The sequence below is a fragment of the Oncorhynchus clarkii genome, unplaced genomic scaffold (genome assembly GCF_045791955.1).
Source record: "Oncorhynchus clarkii lewisi isolate Uvic-CL-2024 unplaced genomic scaffold, UVic_Ocla_1.0 unplaced_contig_9417_pilon_pilon, whole genome shotgun sequence".
NCBI lineage: Eukaryota > Metazoa > Chordata > Actinopteri > Salmoniformes > Salmonidae > Oncorhynchus > Oncorhynchus clarkii.
In genome coordinates this window covers 14,649-29,776 of record NW_027259504.1, presented here as the reverse complement: position 1 = coordinate 29,776, position 15,128 = coordinate 14,649, and the positions used below count along the sequence as shown (strand labels likewise).

The following is a 15,128-nucleotide window of genomic DNA, read 5'->3' as shown; positions in this document are numbered from 1 at the left end:
TAATGTATTCTTTTTGAATAAATAATGGTTCTTATCACATTGAAAACTCCCTCTAGTTGTCTTGGTTTAGCTCACGTTCACATGCAGGTGTGTGGTTGGTCCATTGTCCAGTAGATAAACAGGTGAGGTTGGTGTCTCCTCTCAGCAGGTAGCCCTCCTCACAGGAGAACCCACAGGAGGAGGTGAAGGAGGAAGCCCCCAGGGGATCCACACAGGACATGTTCCCCATGGCAGGAGGGGACAGGGGGCCACACCTCACCACTGTTGTAGGATACAGGGTAGATAATAAAAGATTATGATTGTGTTCCCCTATTCAGACGTTGTTGACGCCAGAACTTACAACGTAACAGCTAACCCAGCGCTTCCCAAACTTTTTAAATTCATGTCCCCCTTTCATTATTGGGGAACATAACGCACCATGTGGTGGAGAGAAAGATTCCACGTTTTAAAGGTGATTCCCTTCAGGTCTACACATTATGCCATGTCTTATGTATCAAACGTTACAGCAAAATATTAACACGATTAAAATACCTAGCTAAAAGCCTTAAGCTGCCATGGGCTTGTTGATCAACGGGACATTTCTGACAAGTTATAAATAGGAACCACTTAGCTAATCACATATGTTATGGCAATCTGGTACCTGACGGCACAGTCGATGACGTGGCACACAACCATAGGTTGATGCATGTCTGAGCAGGGGAACACGGCCAAGGTAAGATAAGATTTATGGTCTGTTTCCACAGAACATTCACAGAACATCCACAGAAGGCACTGAGCTTATCAAGGCCAGTAGTCTTCCATAAGCTGATAATGTACCATGGGTTGATACAAGCATTGATCAAAGTATGTCATAAGTATTCATAACCATAGATATACAGTGCCTTCAGAAATTATTCAGGCCCCTTGACTTTTCCACATTTTGTTACGTTACAGACTTATTCAAAAAAATACCCCATAATGACAAAGCAAAAACAGATTTATAGATTTTTGCTGATTTATAAAAATTTGAACAACTGAAATATCACATTTACATAAGTATTCAGACCCTTTACTCAGTACTTTGTTGAAGCACCTTTGGCAGCGATTACAGCCTCGAGTCTTCTTGGGTATGACTCTACAAGCTTGACACACCTGTATTTGGGGAGTTTCTCTCATTCTTTGCAGATCCTCTGTCCGGTTGGATGGGGAGTGTTGCTGCACAGCTATTTTCAGGTCTCTCCAGAGATGTTCGATCGGGCTCAAGGACATTCAGAGACTTGTCCCGAAGCCACTCCTGCTTTGTCTTGGCTGTGTGATTAGGGTCGTTGTCCTGTTGGAAGGTAAACCTTCACTCCAGTCTGAGGTCCTGAGCGATCTGGAGCAGGTTTTCATCAAGGATCTCTCTGTACTTTGCTCCGTTAATCTTTCCTTCGATCCTGACTAGTCTCCAAGTCCCTGCCGCTGAGAAACATCCCCACAGCATGATGCTGCCACCACCATGCTTCACCGTAGGGAGGGTGCCAAGTTTCCTCCAGACGTTACGCTTGGCATTCAGGCAAAATAGTTCAATCTTGGTTTCATCAGACCAGAGAATATTTTTCTATTGGTTTGAGGGTCTTTAGGTGCCTTTTGGCAAACTCCAAGCGGGCTGTCATGTGCCTTTTACTGAGGAGTGGCTTCCGTCTGGCCACTCTACCATAAAGGCCTGATTGGTGGAGTACTGCAGAGATAGTTGTCCTTCTGGAAATTTACCACAGGTGGACTCCAATTTATTTTATTTTTTACCTTTATTTAACCTTTATTTAAGCAATCAAAGTTGTAGAACATCTCAAGGATGATCAATGGAAACAGGATGCACCTGAGCTCAATTTCAAGTCTCATAGCAAAGGGTCTGAATACTGATGTAATAAGGTATTTCCGTTTTTTTATACATTTGCTTAAAATGAAGGAAAAAAACGTTTAGTTTTGTCATAATGAGGTACTGTGTCGTAATGGGGTATTGTTTCATAATGGGGTATTGTGTCATAATGAGGTATTGTGTAATTATGGGGTATTGTGTCATAATGAGGTACTGTGTCATAATGAGGTACTGTGTCGTAATGGGGTATTGTTTCATAATGGGGTATTGTGTCATAATGAGGTACTGTGTCATAATGAGGTACTGTGTCATAAAGGGGTATTGTGTCATAATGGGGTATTGTGTCATAATGAGGTACTGTGTCATAATGAGGTACTGTGTCATAAAGGGGTATTGTGTCATAATGGGGTATTGTGTCATAAAGAGGTATTGTGTAATTATGGGGTTTTGTGTCATAAAGAGGTATTGTGTCATTATGGGGTATTGTGACATAATGGGGTATTGTGTCATTATGAAGTACTGTGTCATAAAGAGGTATTGTGTCATAAAGGGGTATTGCGTCATAATGGGGTATTGTGTCATAAAGAGGTATTGTGTCATAATGGGGTATTGTGTCATAACGAGGTATTGTGTCAAAATGGGGCATTGTGTCATAAAGGGGTATTGTGTCATAATGGGGTATTGTGTCATAAAGAGGTATTGTGTAATTATGGGGTTCTGTGTCATAAAGAGGTATTGTGTCAAAAAGAGGTATTGTGTCACAATGGGGTATTGTGTCATAAAGAGGTATTGTGTCATTATGGGGTATTGTGTCACAATTGGATATTGTGTCATAAAGAGGTATTGTGTCATAATGAGGTACTGTGTCATAATGAGGTACTGTGTCATTATGGGGTATTGTGTCATAATGAGGTACTGTGTCATTATGGGGTATTGTGTCACAATGGAATATTGTGTCATAAAGAGGTATTGTGTCATAATGAGGTACTGTGTCATAATGAGGTACTGTGTCATAATGGGGTATTGTGTCACAATGGGATATTGTGTCATAAAGAGGTATTGTGTCATAATGAGGTATTGTGTCATAACGAGGTATTGTGTCAAAATGGGGCATTGTGTCATAAAGGGGTATTGTGTCATAATGGGGTATTGTGTCATAAAGAGGTATTGTGTCATAATGAGGTATTGTGTCATAACGAGGTATTGTGTCAAAATGGGGCATTGTGTCATAAAGGGGTATTGTGTCATAATGGGGTATTGTGTCATAAAGAGGTATTGTGTAATTATGGGGTTCTGTGTCATAAAGAGGTATTGTGTCAAAAAGAGGTATTGTGTCACAATGGGGTATTGTGTCATAAAGAGGTATTGTGTCATAAAGAGGTATTGTGTCATAATGGGGTATTGTGTCATAAAGAGGTATTGTGTCATAATGGGGTATTGTGTCATAAAGAGGTATTGTGTCATAATGGGGTATTGTGTCATAAAGAGGTATTGTGTAATTATGGGGTTCTGTGTCATAAAGAGGTATTGTGTCAAAAAGAGGTATTGTGTCATAATGGGGTATTGTGTCATAATGGGGTATTGTGTCATAATGGGGTATTGTGTCATAAAGAGGTATTGTGTCATAATGGGGTATTGTGTCATAAAGAGGTATTGTGTCATAATGGGGTATTGTGTCATAAAGAGGTATTGTGTCATAATGGGGTTCTGTGTCATAAAGAGGTATTGTGTCATAATGGGGTATTGTGTCATAAAGAGGCATTGTGTCATAATGGGGTATTGTGTCATGAAGAGGTATTGTGTCATAAAGAGGTATTGTGTCATAAAGAGGTATTGTGTCATAAAGAGGTATTGTGTCATAAAGAGGTATTGTGTCATAAAGAGGTATTGTGTCATAAAGAGGTATTGTGTCATAAAGAGGTATTGTGTCATAAAGAGGTATTGTGTCATAATCGGGTATTGTGTCATAAAGGGGTATTGTGTCATAATGAGGTATTGTGTCATAAAGAGGTATTGTGTCATAATGAGGTATTGTGTCATAAAGAGGTATTGTGTCATAATGGGGTATTGTGTCATAAAGAGGTATTGTGTCATAATGGGGTATTGTGTCATAAAGAGGTATTGTGTCATAATGGGGTTCTGTGTCATAAAGAGGTATTGTGTCATAATGGGGTATTGTGTCATAAAGAGGTATTGTGTCATAATGGGGTATTGTGTCATGAAGAGGTATTGTGTCATAAAGAGGTATTGTGTCATAAAGAGGTATTGTGTCATAAAGAGGTATTGTGTCATAAAGAGGTATTGTGTCATAAAGAGGTATTGTGTCATAAAGAGGTATTGTGTCATAAAGAGGTATTGTGTCATAAAGAGGTATTGTGTCATAAAGAGGTATTGTGTCATAATCGGGTATTGTGTCATAAAGGGGTATTGTGTCATAATGAGGTATTGTGTCATAAAGAGGTATTGTGTCATAAAGAGGTATTGTGTAATTATGGGGTTCTGTGTCATAAAGAGGTATTGCGTCAAAAAGAGGTATTGTGTCACAATGGGGTATTGTGTCATAAAGAGGTATTGTGTCATAAAGAGGTATTGTGTCATAATGGGGTATTGTGTCATAAAGAGGTATTGTGTCATAATGGGGTATTGTGTCATAAAGAGGTATTGTGTCATAATGGGGTATTGTGTCATAAAGAGGTATTGTGTAATTATGGGGTTCTGTGTCATAAAGAGGTATTGTGTCAAAAAGAGGTATTGTGTCATAATGGGGTATTGTGTCATAATGGGGTATTGTGTCATAATGGGGTATTGTGTCATAATGGGGTATTGTGTCATAAAGAGGTATTGTGTCATAATGGGGTATTGTGTCATAAAGAGGTATTGTGTCATAATGGGGTATTGTGTCATAAAGAGGTATTGTGTCATAATGGGGTTCTGTGTCATAAAGAGGTATTGTGTCATAATGGGGTATTGTGTCATAAAGAGGTATTGTGTCATAATGGGGTATTGTGTCATGAAGAGGTATTGTGTCATAAAGAGGTATTGTGTCATAAAGAGGTATTGTGTCATAAAGAGGTATTGTGTCATAAAGAGGTATTGTGTCATAAAGAGGTATTGTGTCATAATCGGGTATTGTGTCATAAAGGGGTATTGTGTCATAATGAGGTATTGTGTCATAAAGAGGTATTGTGTCATAATGAGGTATTGTGTCATAAAGAGGTATTGTGTCATAATGGGGTATTGTATGCCCATGATTGGCAATGATGTTCAGCTATCGTATGGCATTCAAATGTTGCTCCACTTTTATCAAGAAGCCCAATGTGTAACATGAAAACACACCCCACACCGGCCTGCAATGTTGACACACGGCATGATGGATGCATGTACTCGTGGTTTTCTCCATACTCTAGTCCTCCCATCAGCGTGACACAGCAGGAACCCGGGATTCATCAGACCAGGCAATGTTTTTACATTCTACTGTGTCTAATGTTTTCATCCTTAGCCCACTGCAACCGCAGTTTCTTGTTATTTGCCGAAAGAAGTCGAACTCTGTAAGGTCATCAGCTGCCATACCCCCTTCGTGCCAAATTACAAGGAGTTGTGTATTATTTTATGGGTCTTTGGGCACCAATGTTGTACTGAACTGTCAGTTGACTAACTGTAGCCCATGACATACTCTAGACTCACAATTCGTGTCAGCCTCCTTTGTCCTCTTTCATCAATGATCTGCTTTCGACCACTGTCCTGCCATTGGCTGGATGTCCTTTGGATGGTGGACCATTCTTGATACACACGGGAAACTGCTGAGCGTGAAAAGCCCAGCAGCGTTGCAGTTCTTGCCACAAACCTGTGCGCCTGGCACCTACTACCATAACCCGTTGAAAAGCACTTCAATCTTTTGTCTTTCCCCATTCACCCTCTGAATGGCACTCATACACAAGCCATGTCTCACTTGGCCATGTCTCAATCAATCCTTCTTGTGCCTAATGTTTTGTGCACTCAGTTTACAGTATGAGTTACACACTGCGGGGAACTACTTTAGAGTTAATATGTACGCTGTGCGTACAGTCTATTTATGTTCAAAAGGAGACTGATATCTAAAGCAATGTCATCTAATAAGGCAAGGAAAAACCGTAGACCCACAAGCCACTGCGGCACCTCTTAATGAGTTCCGTTTTTTTTTTTTCACGATGATGATTGTAGAAGCTGTAGATGAGGGTTGGTTCCTGGAGTGCCGCTGATACTGCAGGATTTGGTCCTAACAACGCACCACAATGAGCTACTTAGTTAATTCGTCAGTTCAGTGATTGCTTACGCTCGACACACCTGGTCTACTTTCGTTTTGTACACCGACTTCAAATTGATTAAAATGTAAACAAATGTGGTTAAAGAAAATATATTTCTTATATATATGAATATATAAATATATTTCTTATATATATGAATATATAAATATATTTCTTATATATATGAATATATAAATATATTAATATATATATTAATATATAAATATATTTCTTATATATATGAATATATAAATATATAAATATATTTCTTATATATATTAATATATAAATATATTTCTTATATATATTAATATATAAATATATTTCAATGATTATTTACACTATACTTGTTTGTTTTTTCACATAAACTGAAATTAGGCAAACTATTAGAATTTGTGCAACTTGCTATGCAGGTTTGATGCAATTTTCTACCTTTCATTTAATTTATTTTCATATTTATTATCAATTATTGTAAATTAATATTATTGTAGGCCTATTTAATAATCTAAACCAGTTCTTTAAATAGCCTATGCAAAAAGTGTTTTGTTACATTTTGTTGAGACATTTTAGTCGGCTAAATTAAGTTCTGTCTTTTTTAATTTTGTGCTAATTTAGTTTACGTGTCATTTGTTGGGTAGGCAATGACCTTTTGTTGGTAAGAGCTGCACTATAGGCCTAGCTTGTTCAAAACGTTTTTAAAGGTGGAATTCAGCTGAGACATTTTCGTTGGCCAAATTCAATATAATAGAATCACCAGTAGGCCTTACTATGCTACTGACACTCAAACCATGAAAAAGAAAAACCAGATTCTAAACTTCAGTTAATGTCGCAATAACAGCAACATGTATCATATTTTCCCTATAAACAATGCCTTGAGTTACTTTTGATATTACCCTAAAAAAAAGTGAATTCACTTTTGTGAAGGTTCGGTGTGGTAGGTAATTTCCCCCCCAACATCTGACACCCCCTAACTTCGGACACTCTCTAGCGGTTAATTCACCTCGAGCTGATTAATCTGTAAAACAAATTGAGACATTATTTGGTTATGACACTGAAGAAGATGTTGGTGAGGAACCATTTTTAGGAGTCTACAGGAGGGCGCCATTGGCAACGCAATGAAAAGTTGACAGGGAAGCCATTTTGTTTTTTCACTGGAAGGCTAGCCAACTAGTCATCTAGTGAAACACTTCGGACACGAGGTTGGTGTCTCTTTTTTCAACTAAATTAAACGGATATATATTGTAATTTAACAAAACAGTAATGTGGCCAATAACTAGGTACCGTATGCCGATAAACCCCTTATCAAAAAGCTGATTTTACTCGTATTTCCACTGAAATGTCAAACATGCTAATAAATTTTTTTTTATGACACCAATAATCACACAACTTTGATGGGTTTGATGACACTGATAGAAGGTAATATATTTCTGAAACGCCGTTGAATATGCCGATAGTACGGGATGCTACTAGTATGTTAATTATTAGGTTTAGCTACTGCAGGCCAATGAAGGCAGTTGAACTTGAGGTGAGGAGGAATGTTTTAGGCCTACTAGAGTTATATTCTGATAGAACATGTTCAGACTCCTTCTGTACGCCTATATCGGTAGAGCAGTAGTAGCCTATCTGACAAGTATAAAAGAAATCCATGTTGTTGCTGTTAGCATGTCTCTATCTTTCTTCCGGTCTCTCTAGGGCTAGCACTACGCTTGTCTGCCTTTAATATATAGGTTTTTATACGAATATCATGTGGACACGCCCTGATGCAACTTCATGCTCAACTCTCTGACAGCAGAACCGTGAGGTAGACAATAAAACAATAGACTATAAAGTTTTGCATGTGCTAGTCTACACATCGAAACAGAACAAATAGCCCTAGTTTTTTTGTTTGTAATTTGCTATAGGCAGTTTTTAAGGATACATAACTGTGGATAATTTCACCAATATCGCTGGCAGCGCCCAGTTGGTTGTTTCATTCTCTCTCTCTTTCTATTCTCGGATCTGAATGGGTCTCTCGGGTTTCCAAACCAGTACTGGTCTGTTTGGGTCTGTTTTTCCATGGTTCTTTTTGGAACGGGTCTCTGTTTTTAATTGTTTTATTTATGCATATCTGGTCGGGTGGGAAAGCCACGGATCCATTTCGGAACGTTTTGGACCCATGAAGACCTGTACTTCACAGTTCGTTGGCACTCTCCAAAAGCAATAGGATAAAGAGTTAGATTAGGGTAAAGAGTGAGATTGGGGTAAAGAGTGAGATTGGGGTAAAGAGTGAGATTAGGGTAAAGAGTGAGATTGGGGTAAAGAGTGAGATTAGGGTAAAGAGCGAGATTAGGGTAAAGAGTGAGATTAGGGTAAAGAGTGAGATTGGGGTAAAGAGTGAGATTAGGGTAAAGAGTGAGATTAGGGTAAAGAGTGAGATTGGGGTAAAGAGTGAGATTAGGGTAAAGAGTGAGATTAGGGTAAAGAGTGAGATTGGGGTAAAGAGTGAGATTAGGGTAAAGAGCGAGATTAGGGTAAAGAGTGAGATTAGGGTAAAGAGTGAGATTGGGGTAAAGAGTGAGATTAGGGTAAAGAGTGAGATTGGGGTAAAGAGTGAGATTAGGGTAAAGAGTGAGAGTGGGGTAAAGAGTGAGATTAGGGTAAAGAGCGAGATTAGGGTAAAGAGTGAGATTGGGGTAAAGAGTGAGATTAGGGTAAAGAGCGAGATTAGGGTAAAGAGTGAGATTAGGGTAAAGAGTGAGATTGGGGTAAAGAGTGAGATTAGGGTAAAGAGTGAGATTGGGGTAAAGAGTGAGATTAGGGTAAAGAGTGAGATTGGGGTAAAGAGTGAGATTGGGGTAAAGAGTTAGTTTAGGGTAAAGAGTGAGATTAGGGTAAAGAGTTAGATTAGGGTAAAGAGTGAGATTGGGGTAAAGAGTGAGATTGGGGTAAAGAGTGAGATTAGGGTAAAGAGTGAGAGTGGGGTAAAGAGTGAGATTAGGGTAAAGAGCGAGATTAGGGTAAAGAGTGAGATTAGGGTAAAGAGTGAGATTGGGGTAAAGAGTGAGATTAGGGTAAAGAGTGAGAGTGGGGTAAAGAGTGAGATTAGGGTAAAGAGCGAGATTAGGGTAAAGAGTGAGATTAGGGTAAAGAGTGAGATTAGGGTAAAGAGAGAGATTAGGGTAAAGAGCGAGATTAGGGTAAAGAGTGAGATTGGGGTAAAGAGTGAGATTAGGGTAAAGAGCGAGATTAGGGTAAAGAGTGAGATTAGGGTAAAGAGTGAGATTGGGGTAAAGAGTGAGATTAGGGTAAAGAGTGAGATTGGGGTAAAGAGTGAGATTAGGGTAAAGAGTGAGATTGGGGTAAAGAGTGAGATTGGGGTAAAGAGTTAGTTTAGGGTAAAGAGTGAGATTAGGGTAAAGAGTTAGATTAGGGTAAAGAGTGAGATTGGGGTAAAGAGTGAGATTGGGGTAAAGAGTGAGATTAGGGTAAAGAGTGAGAGTGGGGTAAAGAGTGAGATTAGGGTAAAGAGCGAGATTAGGGTAAAGAGTGAGATTAGGGTAAAGAGTGAGATTGGGGTAAAGAGTGAGATTAGGGTAAAGAGTGAGAGTGGGGTAAAGAGTGAGATTAGGGTAAAGAGCGAGATTAGGGTAAAGAGTGAGATTAGGGTAAAGAGTGAGATTAGGGTAAAGAGAGAGATTAGGGTAAAGAGCGAGATTAGGGTAAAGAGTGAGATTAGGGTAAAGAGTGAGATTAGGGTAAAGAGTGAGATTAGGGTGAAGAGTGAGATTAGGGTAAAGAGTGAGATTGGGGTAAAGAGTGAGATTAGGGTAAAGAGTGAGATTAGGGTAAAGAGTGAGATTAGGGTAAAGAGTGAGATTAGGGTAAAGAGTGAGATTAGGGTAAAGAGTGAGATTAGGGTGAAGAGTGAGATTGGGGTAAAGAGTGAGATTGGGGTAAAGAGTGAGATTAGGGTAAAGAGTGAGATTAGGGTAAAGAGTGAGATTAGGGTAAAGAGTGAGATTAGGGTAAAGAGTGAGATTAGGGTAAAGAGCGAGATTAGGGTAAAGAGTGAGATTAGGGTAAAGAGTGAGATTGGGGTAAAGAGTGAGATTAGGGTAAAGAGTGAGATTGGGGTAAAGAGTGAGATTAGGGTAAAGAGTGAGATTGGGGTAAAGAGTGAGATTGGGGTAAAGAGTTAGTTTAGGGTAAAGAGTGAGATTAGGGTAAAGAGTTAGATTAGGGTAAAGAGTGAGATTGGGGTAAAGAGTGAGATTGGGGTAAAGAGTGAGATTAGGGTAAAGAGTGAGAGTGGGGTAAAGAGTGAGATTAGGGTAAAGAGCGAGATTAGGGTAAAGAGTGAGATTAGGTTAAAGAGTGAGATTGGGGTAAAGAGTGAGATTAGGGTAAAGAGTGAGAGTGGGGTAAAGAGTGAGATTAGGGTAAAGAGCGAGATTAGGGTAAAGAGTGAGATTAGGGTAAAGAGTGAGATTAGGGTAAAGAGAGAGATTAGGGTAAAGAGCGAGATTAGGGTAAAGAGTGAGATTAGGGTAAAGAGTGAGATTAGGGTGAAGAGTGAGATTAGGGTAAAGAGTGAGATTAGGGTAAAGAGTGAGATTAGGGTAAAGAGTGAGATTGGGGTAAAGAGTGAGATTAGGGTAAAGAGTGAGATTAGGGTAAAGAGTGAGATTAGGGTAAAGAGTGAGATTAGGGTAAAGAGTGAGATTAGGGTGAAGAGTGAGATTGGGGTAAAGAGTGAGATTGGGGTAAAGAGTGAGATTAGGGTAAAGAGTGAGATTAGGGTAAAGAGTGAGATTAGGGTAAAGAGTGAGATTAGGGTAAAGAGTGAGATTAGGGTAAAGAGCGAGATTAGGGTAAAGAGTGAGATTAGGGTAAAGAGTGAGATTAGGGTAAAGAGTGAGATTGGAGCGACAGCAAAAAAACATTCAGACTCTAGGAGTCGCCAACCAACTCCCAATCCATACAATGTAATGTAAAGAAGTTAGGGACTGTCTTTAGTTTAACAAAAAAACGTCAGGGACTGTCATAAATAGCATGGGTTACAGACTGTATGGCTGACAACATGGCTGACAACATGGTTCAGAGAGAGTGAGGCTCAATCAGAAAAAAGGATTTTGGACAACACATTAACAGCCAGGGTTTTGTGTTCAGTGGCAGAACAGGATGTCACAGAAAAAGTGACAGTTTGAAAGTATTTCATCAGGTCATATTTCCCCAAGAAGACAACTATTTCACAACAGTTCAACATTTAAATAGTGGAGATTAACAGAGGGTGCGGTCAAGTGAAGGACTGGGAGGAGACATAGTACTTCTGTTGCAATTCTTGACATTTTATTTTCTCTCACTTTGACCTGACATTCAACAGGTGTATTAGTAGCTACTATCCCATGGTGACAGTGATACATACCTGTGCAGGTGGAGACGTTGCCTGTCCACTGTCCTGTGTGGTCACAGTGAATCCTGTCTGGTCCTATTAGGTCAAACCCCAAATCACAGTTGAATTCACATGTGGAGTTATAACTGTGCAGGGCGATGGGGTTACTGCAGTTCATAGTCCCTCTATGAGGACCACTGTCCAGCGCTGGACACTGTTTGACTGAAGGGGGCAATAAGAGAAATGTTGTTTAAACTCAATAGGGCAGAACGTCAATGTGTCAAGCCTAAAAAATGCTGGTTTATGAGCCTCGTTACACAACGTTATGTGAATTTGGATTAGTCAGGTAGCCCTCTTAAATAAGGATGCAGGCCCCGATAATGTCAGCTTTAGGAATGTCTTTAGTAAGATTAAACTGTTTATTGTTGCAGAGCATTATGGGTACTGTTGTATTTTAGCCTTTATTTAACTAGGCAAGTCAGTTAAGAGCAAAATCGTATCTACAATGACGGACTAGGAACAGTGGATTAACTGCCTTGTTCAGGGGCAGAACGACAGATTTTTACCTTGTCAGCTCTGGGATTTGATCTAGCAACCTTTCAGTTACTGTCCCAACACCCTAACCTCTAGGCCACTAACCTAACCGCCCCAGTACATCGTGCTATACCCTCCTGCTCTCCCATACCTTGGCACTGAGCGGCAGGGTGGTCCCAGAACCCTGTGGCCTGGCAGAACAGTTGTGATGCCCCCTGCAGCTGGTATCCCCGGGCACAGTGGAACTGGCAAGAGGAGTTGAAGGCAAACAGCCCATGAGGATGATCACAGTTCACTGAACCCTGCTCTGGGTCCGACACAGTGTCACACTCTACGGCTGACAGAGAGAGAGGCAGAGAGACTAGATTATCAATGACAACAAACAAGCATACTGAATACTGACATGTCATTGAAGTTGAACTCAGGTAACTATTTGGGTTCACCTCTATACAGAAAACCATGGCGTTATTCCCGTAGATGAATAAGAATGGTCAAGACCTTATGAATGCATTATACAGGTTAACTCACCTTCCTGGCACCGGGGGCCCTTGAAGCCAGGGTCACACTGGCAGGTGTAGTTCCCTATGTTCTCTAAACACTCTGCATGGGCGCTGCAGCAATGCTCTGAGCAAGAAGCTACACACACACACACACACACACACACACACACACACACACACACACACACACACACACACACACACACACACACACAGGGGAGTAGACAAATAGAGGACTTAAGAAAATACACACACACATACACACACACACACACACACACACACTCTTCTACCTGTGTAGCAGAGGGCTCCCTTCTTTTTTGTGCATCTCTCATCGTTCCACTTGGCTTCGTCCTTTCCTCTTTTGATGTAGATCTCCACACAGTCCTGTCCGTCCCCTATGTTGTTGGGCTCCCCGACGGCCCAGTTCTCCGCCTCTTTGGTCAGTGTCTTGTTAGTCCCCGTCCAGGTCCACATCTCATTCACCTGATAGATTGACATAATTTATTTAAATAATACAAAAATAAAAATAGAAAATATATGCAGCCACAATATAAATAAAATAGCAATGCATTTAAAAACAATTGAGATTAGTACATTAAATAAACCAGCGACACATTTTCTGCTAGACGAACCTCTTGTAGTAAGACAGACTAATCTGTCAGTCCACAGTAAGACAGACTAATCTGTCAGTCCACAGTAAGACATACTAATCTGTCAGTCCACAGTAAGACATACTAATCTGTCAGTCCACAGTAAGACAGACTAATCTGTCAGTCCACAGTAAGACAGACTAATCTGTCAGTCCACAGTAAGACAGACTAATCTGTCAGTCCACAGTAAGACAGACTAATCTGTCAGTCCACAGTAAGACAGACTAATCTGTCAGTCCACAGTAAGACAGACTAATCTGTCAGTCCACAGTAAGACAGACTAATCTGTCAGTCCACAGTAAGACAGACTAATCTGTCAGTCCACAGTAAGACAGACTAATCTGTCAGTCCACAGTAAGACAGACTAATCTGTCAGTCCACAGTAAGACAGACTAATCTGTCAGTCCACAGTAAGACAGACTAATCTGTCAGTCCACAGTAAAACAGACTAATCTGTCAGTCCACAGTACACTCCTGTGGATAAAGTAACAGAGGACGGAGACCAACCTTGCGGAGGCCGATCCAGTAGTATTGTGAGTTCTTAGGGAGCATGGTGTTGAGATAGACGATCTCCTCCTGGTTCTGGATGGCCACCATGTCCGTGTAGTCCTGCCTGCACCACTGGCGGGCCGAATCCCAGTCCAGATTCTGGTTGACGCTGTAGTTATATGTCCAGGCCTGGACACCTCCTGTCTCACCTGTTAAGTCTGAGGGCCAATGAAAACAGAGGCAATACTTTCCATTTTGAAGGGGCAATCTACAGTTGCTACATTTATTTTGGTACTTTTAAATTACTGATATGTACTCATTGATTCCTGAAGAATATAATTTATGAACACCTCATGAGTTTAGTTCACTGTTTATGTTGCTCTTCTACTCGCATAGCAATGCTGTAATTAGTAACATTTGCTATTTAGTAATTCCTTGATTTGATTTGAATGGTTTTGGTTATTAAAAGTAAGAGAACATTTCTGTCTGATAGTCAGGCAGTTGTAAACATCAGGTTGCTCTGTCTTACCTTGGTAGATTGTCATCAATAGAATCACCAGCAACCTATTATATAGGCTCTGTCTGAGATAGTTGGACCACGGAAGCATCTGGAAAACGTAACCAATATATCAACACTAAAACAATAATCAAACTGGATTGTACAATTTGACTGAATGTTACGATACAACAAAGCATAGAAATTTGCAATTGTACAGGAATAATCATAAGATAACCTACCTCTTTGGGGAGACTAATAAAATGTGCTCTTTTCCGTGTCATCACACCCATCCAAATGAACTGTGTAAGAGGTGCAATTTCCTTTCAGAATGAGTCAACACCAGACTTACTAATCTGATCATCAAACTGTCTACTGTGAAAAAGTAGCCCCTTTCCTGCAGTCGAATGACCAAAGCGCCCTCTAGTGGCCTCATAGGTGGAACACATTCTTCATTATTTCCTCATGAATAAACAAAACTAAAGTTTTTGTTGTATTTTAGTCTTCTGTGATGTATATAAAGTGTAATATTGGAATGCAAACTCAACATTGAATACATTTAAACATGGTACAGGTGTCTTATTTTGGTTAAGTCCATAACATACCTGTGTGTGAGGTGTATACTTTAATTTCAAAGTAGATGTGTTTATGACTACCAAGAAACACTCTGTGTGACCCTGATTTAGCCCACTGCAGTAAAAGGTGAAGAAAATATATTTTTTAATTATGACTTCCTTTGCAATTTATAGGAACGCATACACACTCACGCCCAGTGCTTGAAGCGGGAAGAAAAAGGTGTTGTTCCCACGCACACTGATTTACCCCATATATATACTCTGAACCCCAAAATCAAGTGAGCTAAAATCGTTTTATTTACTTTTCTTACACAAAGCTGTTGAACTTGTAGAATTCACAAAACATACAGTAACATAATTCTAACGATTTACAACATCCTATGTTTGATG

At 39.9% G+C, this 15,128-nt stretch overlaps 1 protein-coding gene across 1 annotated transcript; it reads right to left on the bottom strand.

Annotated features, from left to right (window-relative positions):
• Positions 1-75: 75 nt before the first annotated feature.
• On the bottom strand, positions 76-14,275 carry LOC139400258 (P-selectin-like; the record flags this gene model as incomplete). The annotated part of the gene is made up of 7 exons (XM_071145242.1): positions 14,197-14,275; positions 13,686-13,885; positions 12,819-13,011; positions 12,554-12,661; positions 12,177-12,362; positions 11,525-11,713; positions 76-261 (listed from the first exon to the last, which is right to left on the bottom strand). Coding segments are annotated over exons 1-7 (1,141 nt in total), but the record flags the coding sequence as incomplete, so codon positions are not given.
• Between the last annotated feature and the right edge of the window lie 853 nt (positions 14,276-15,128).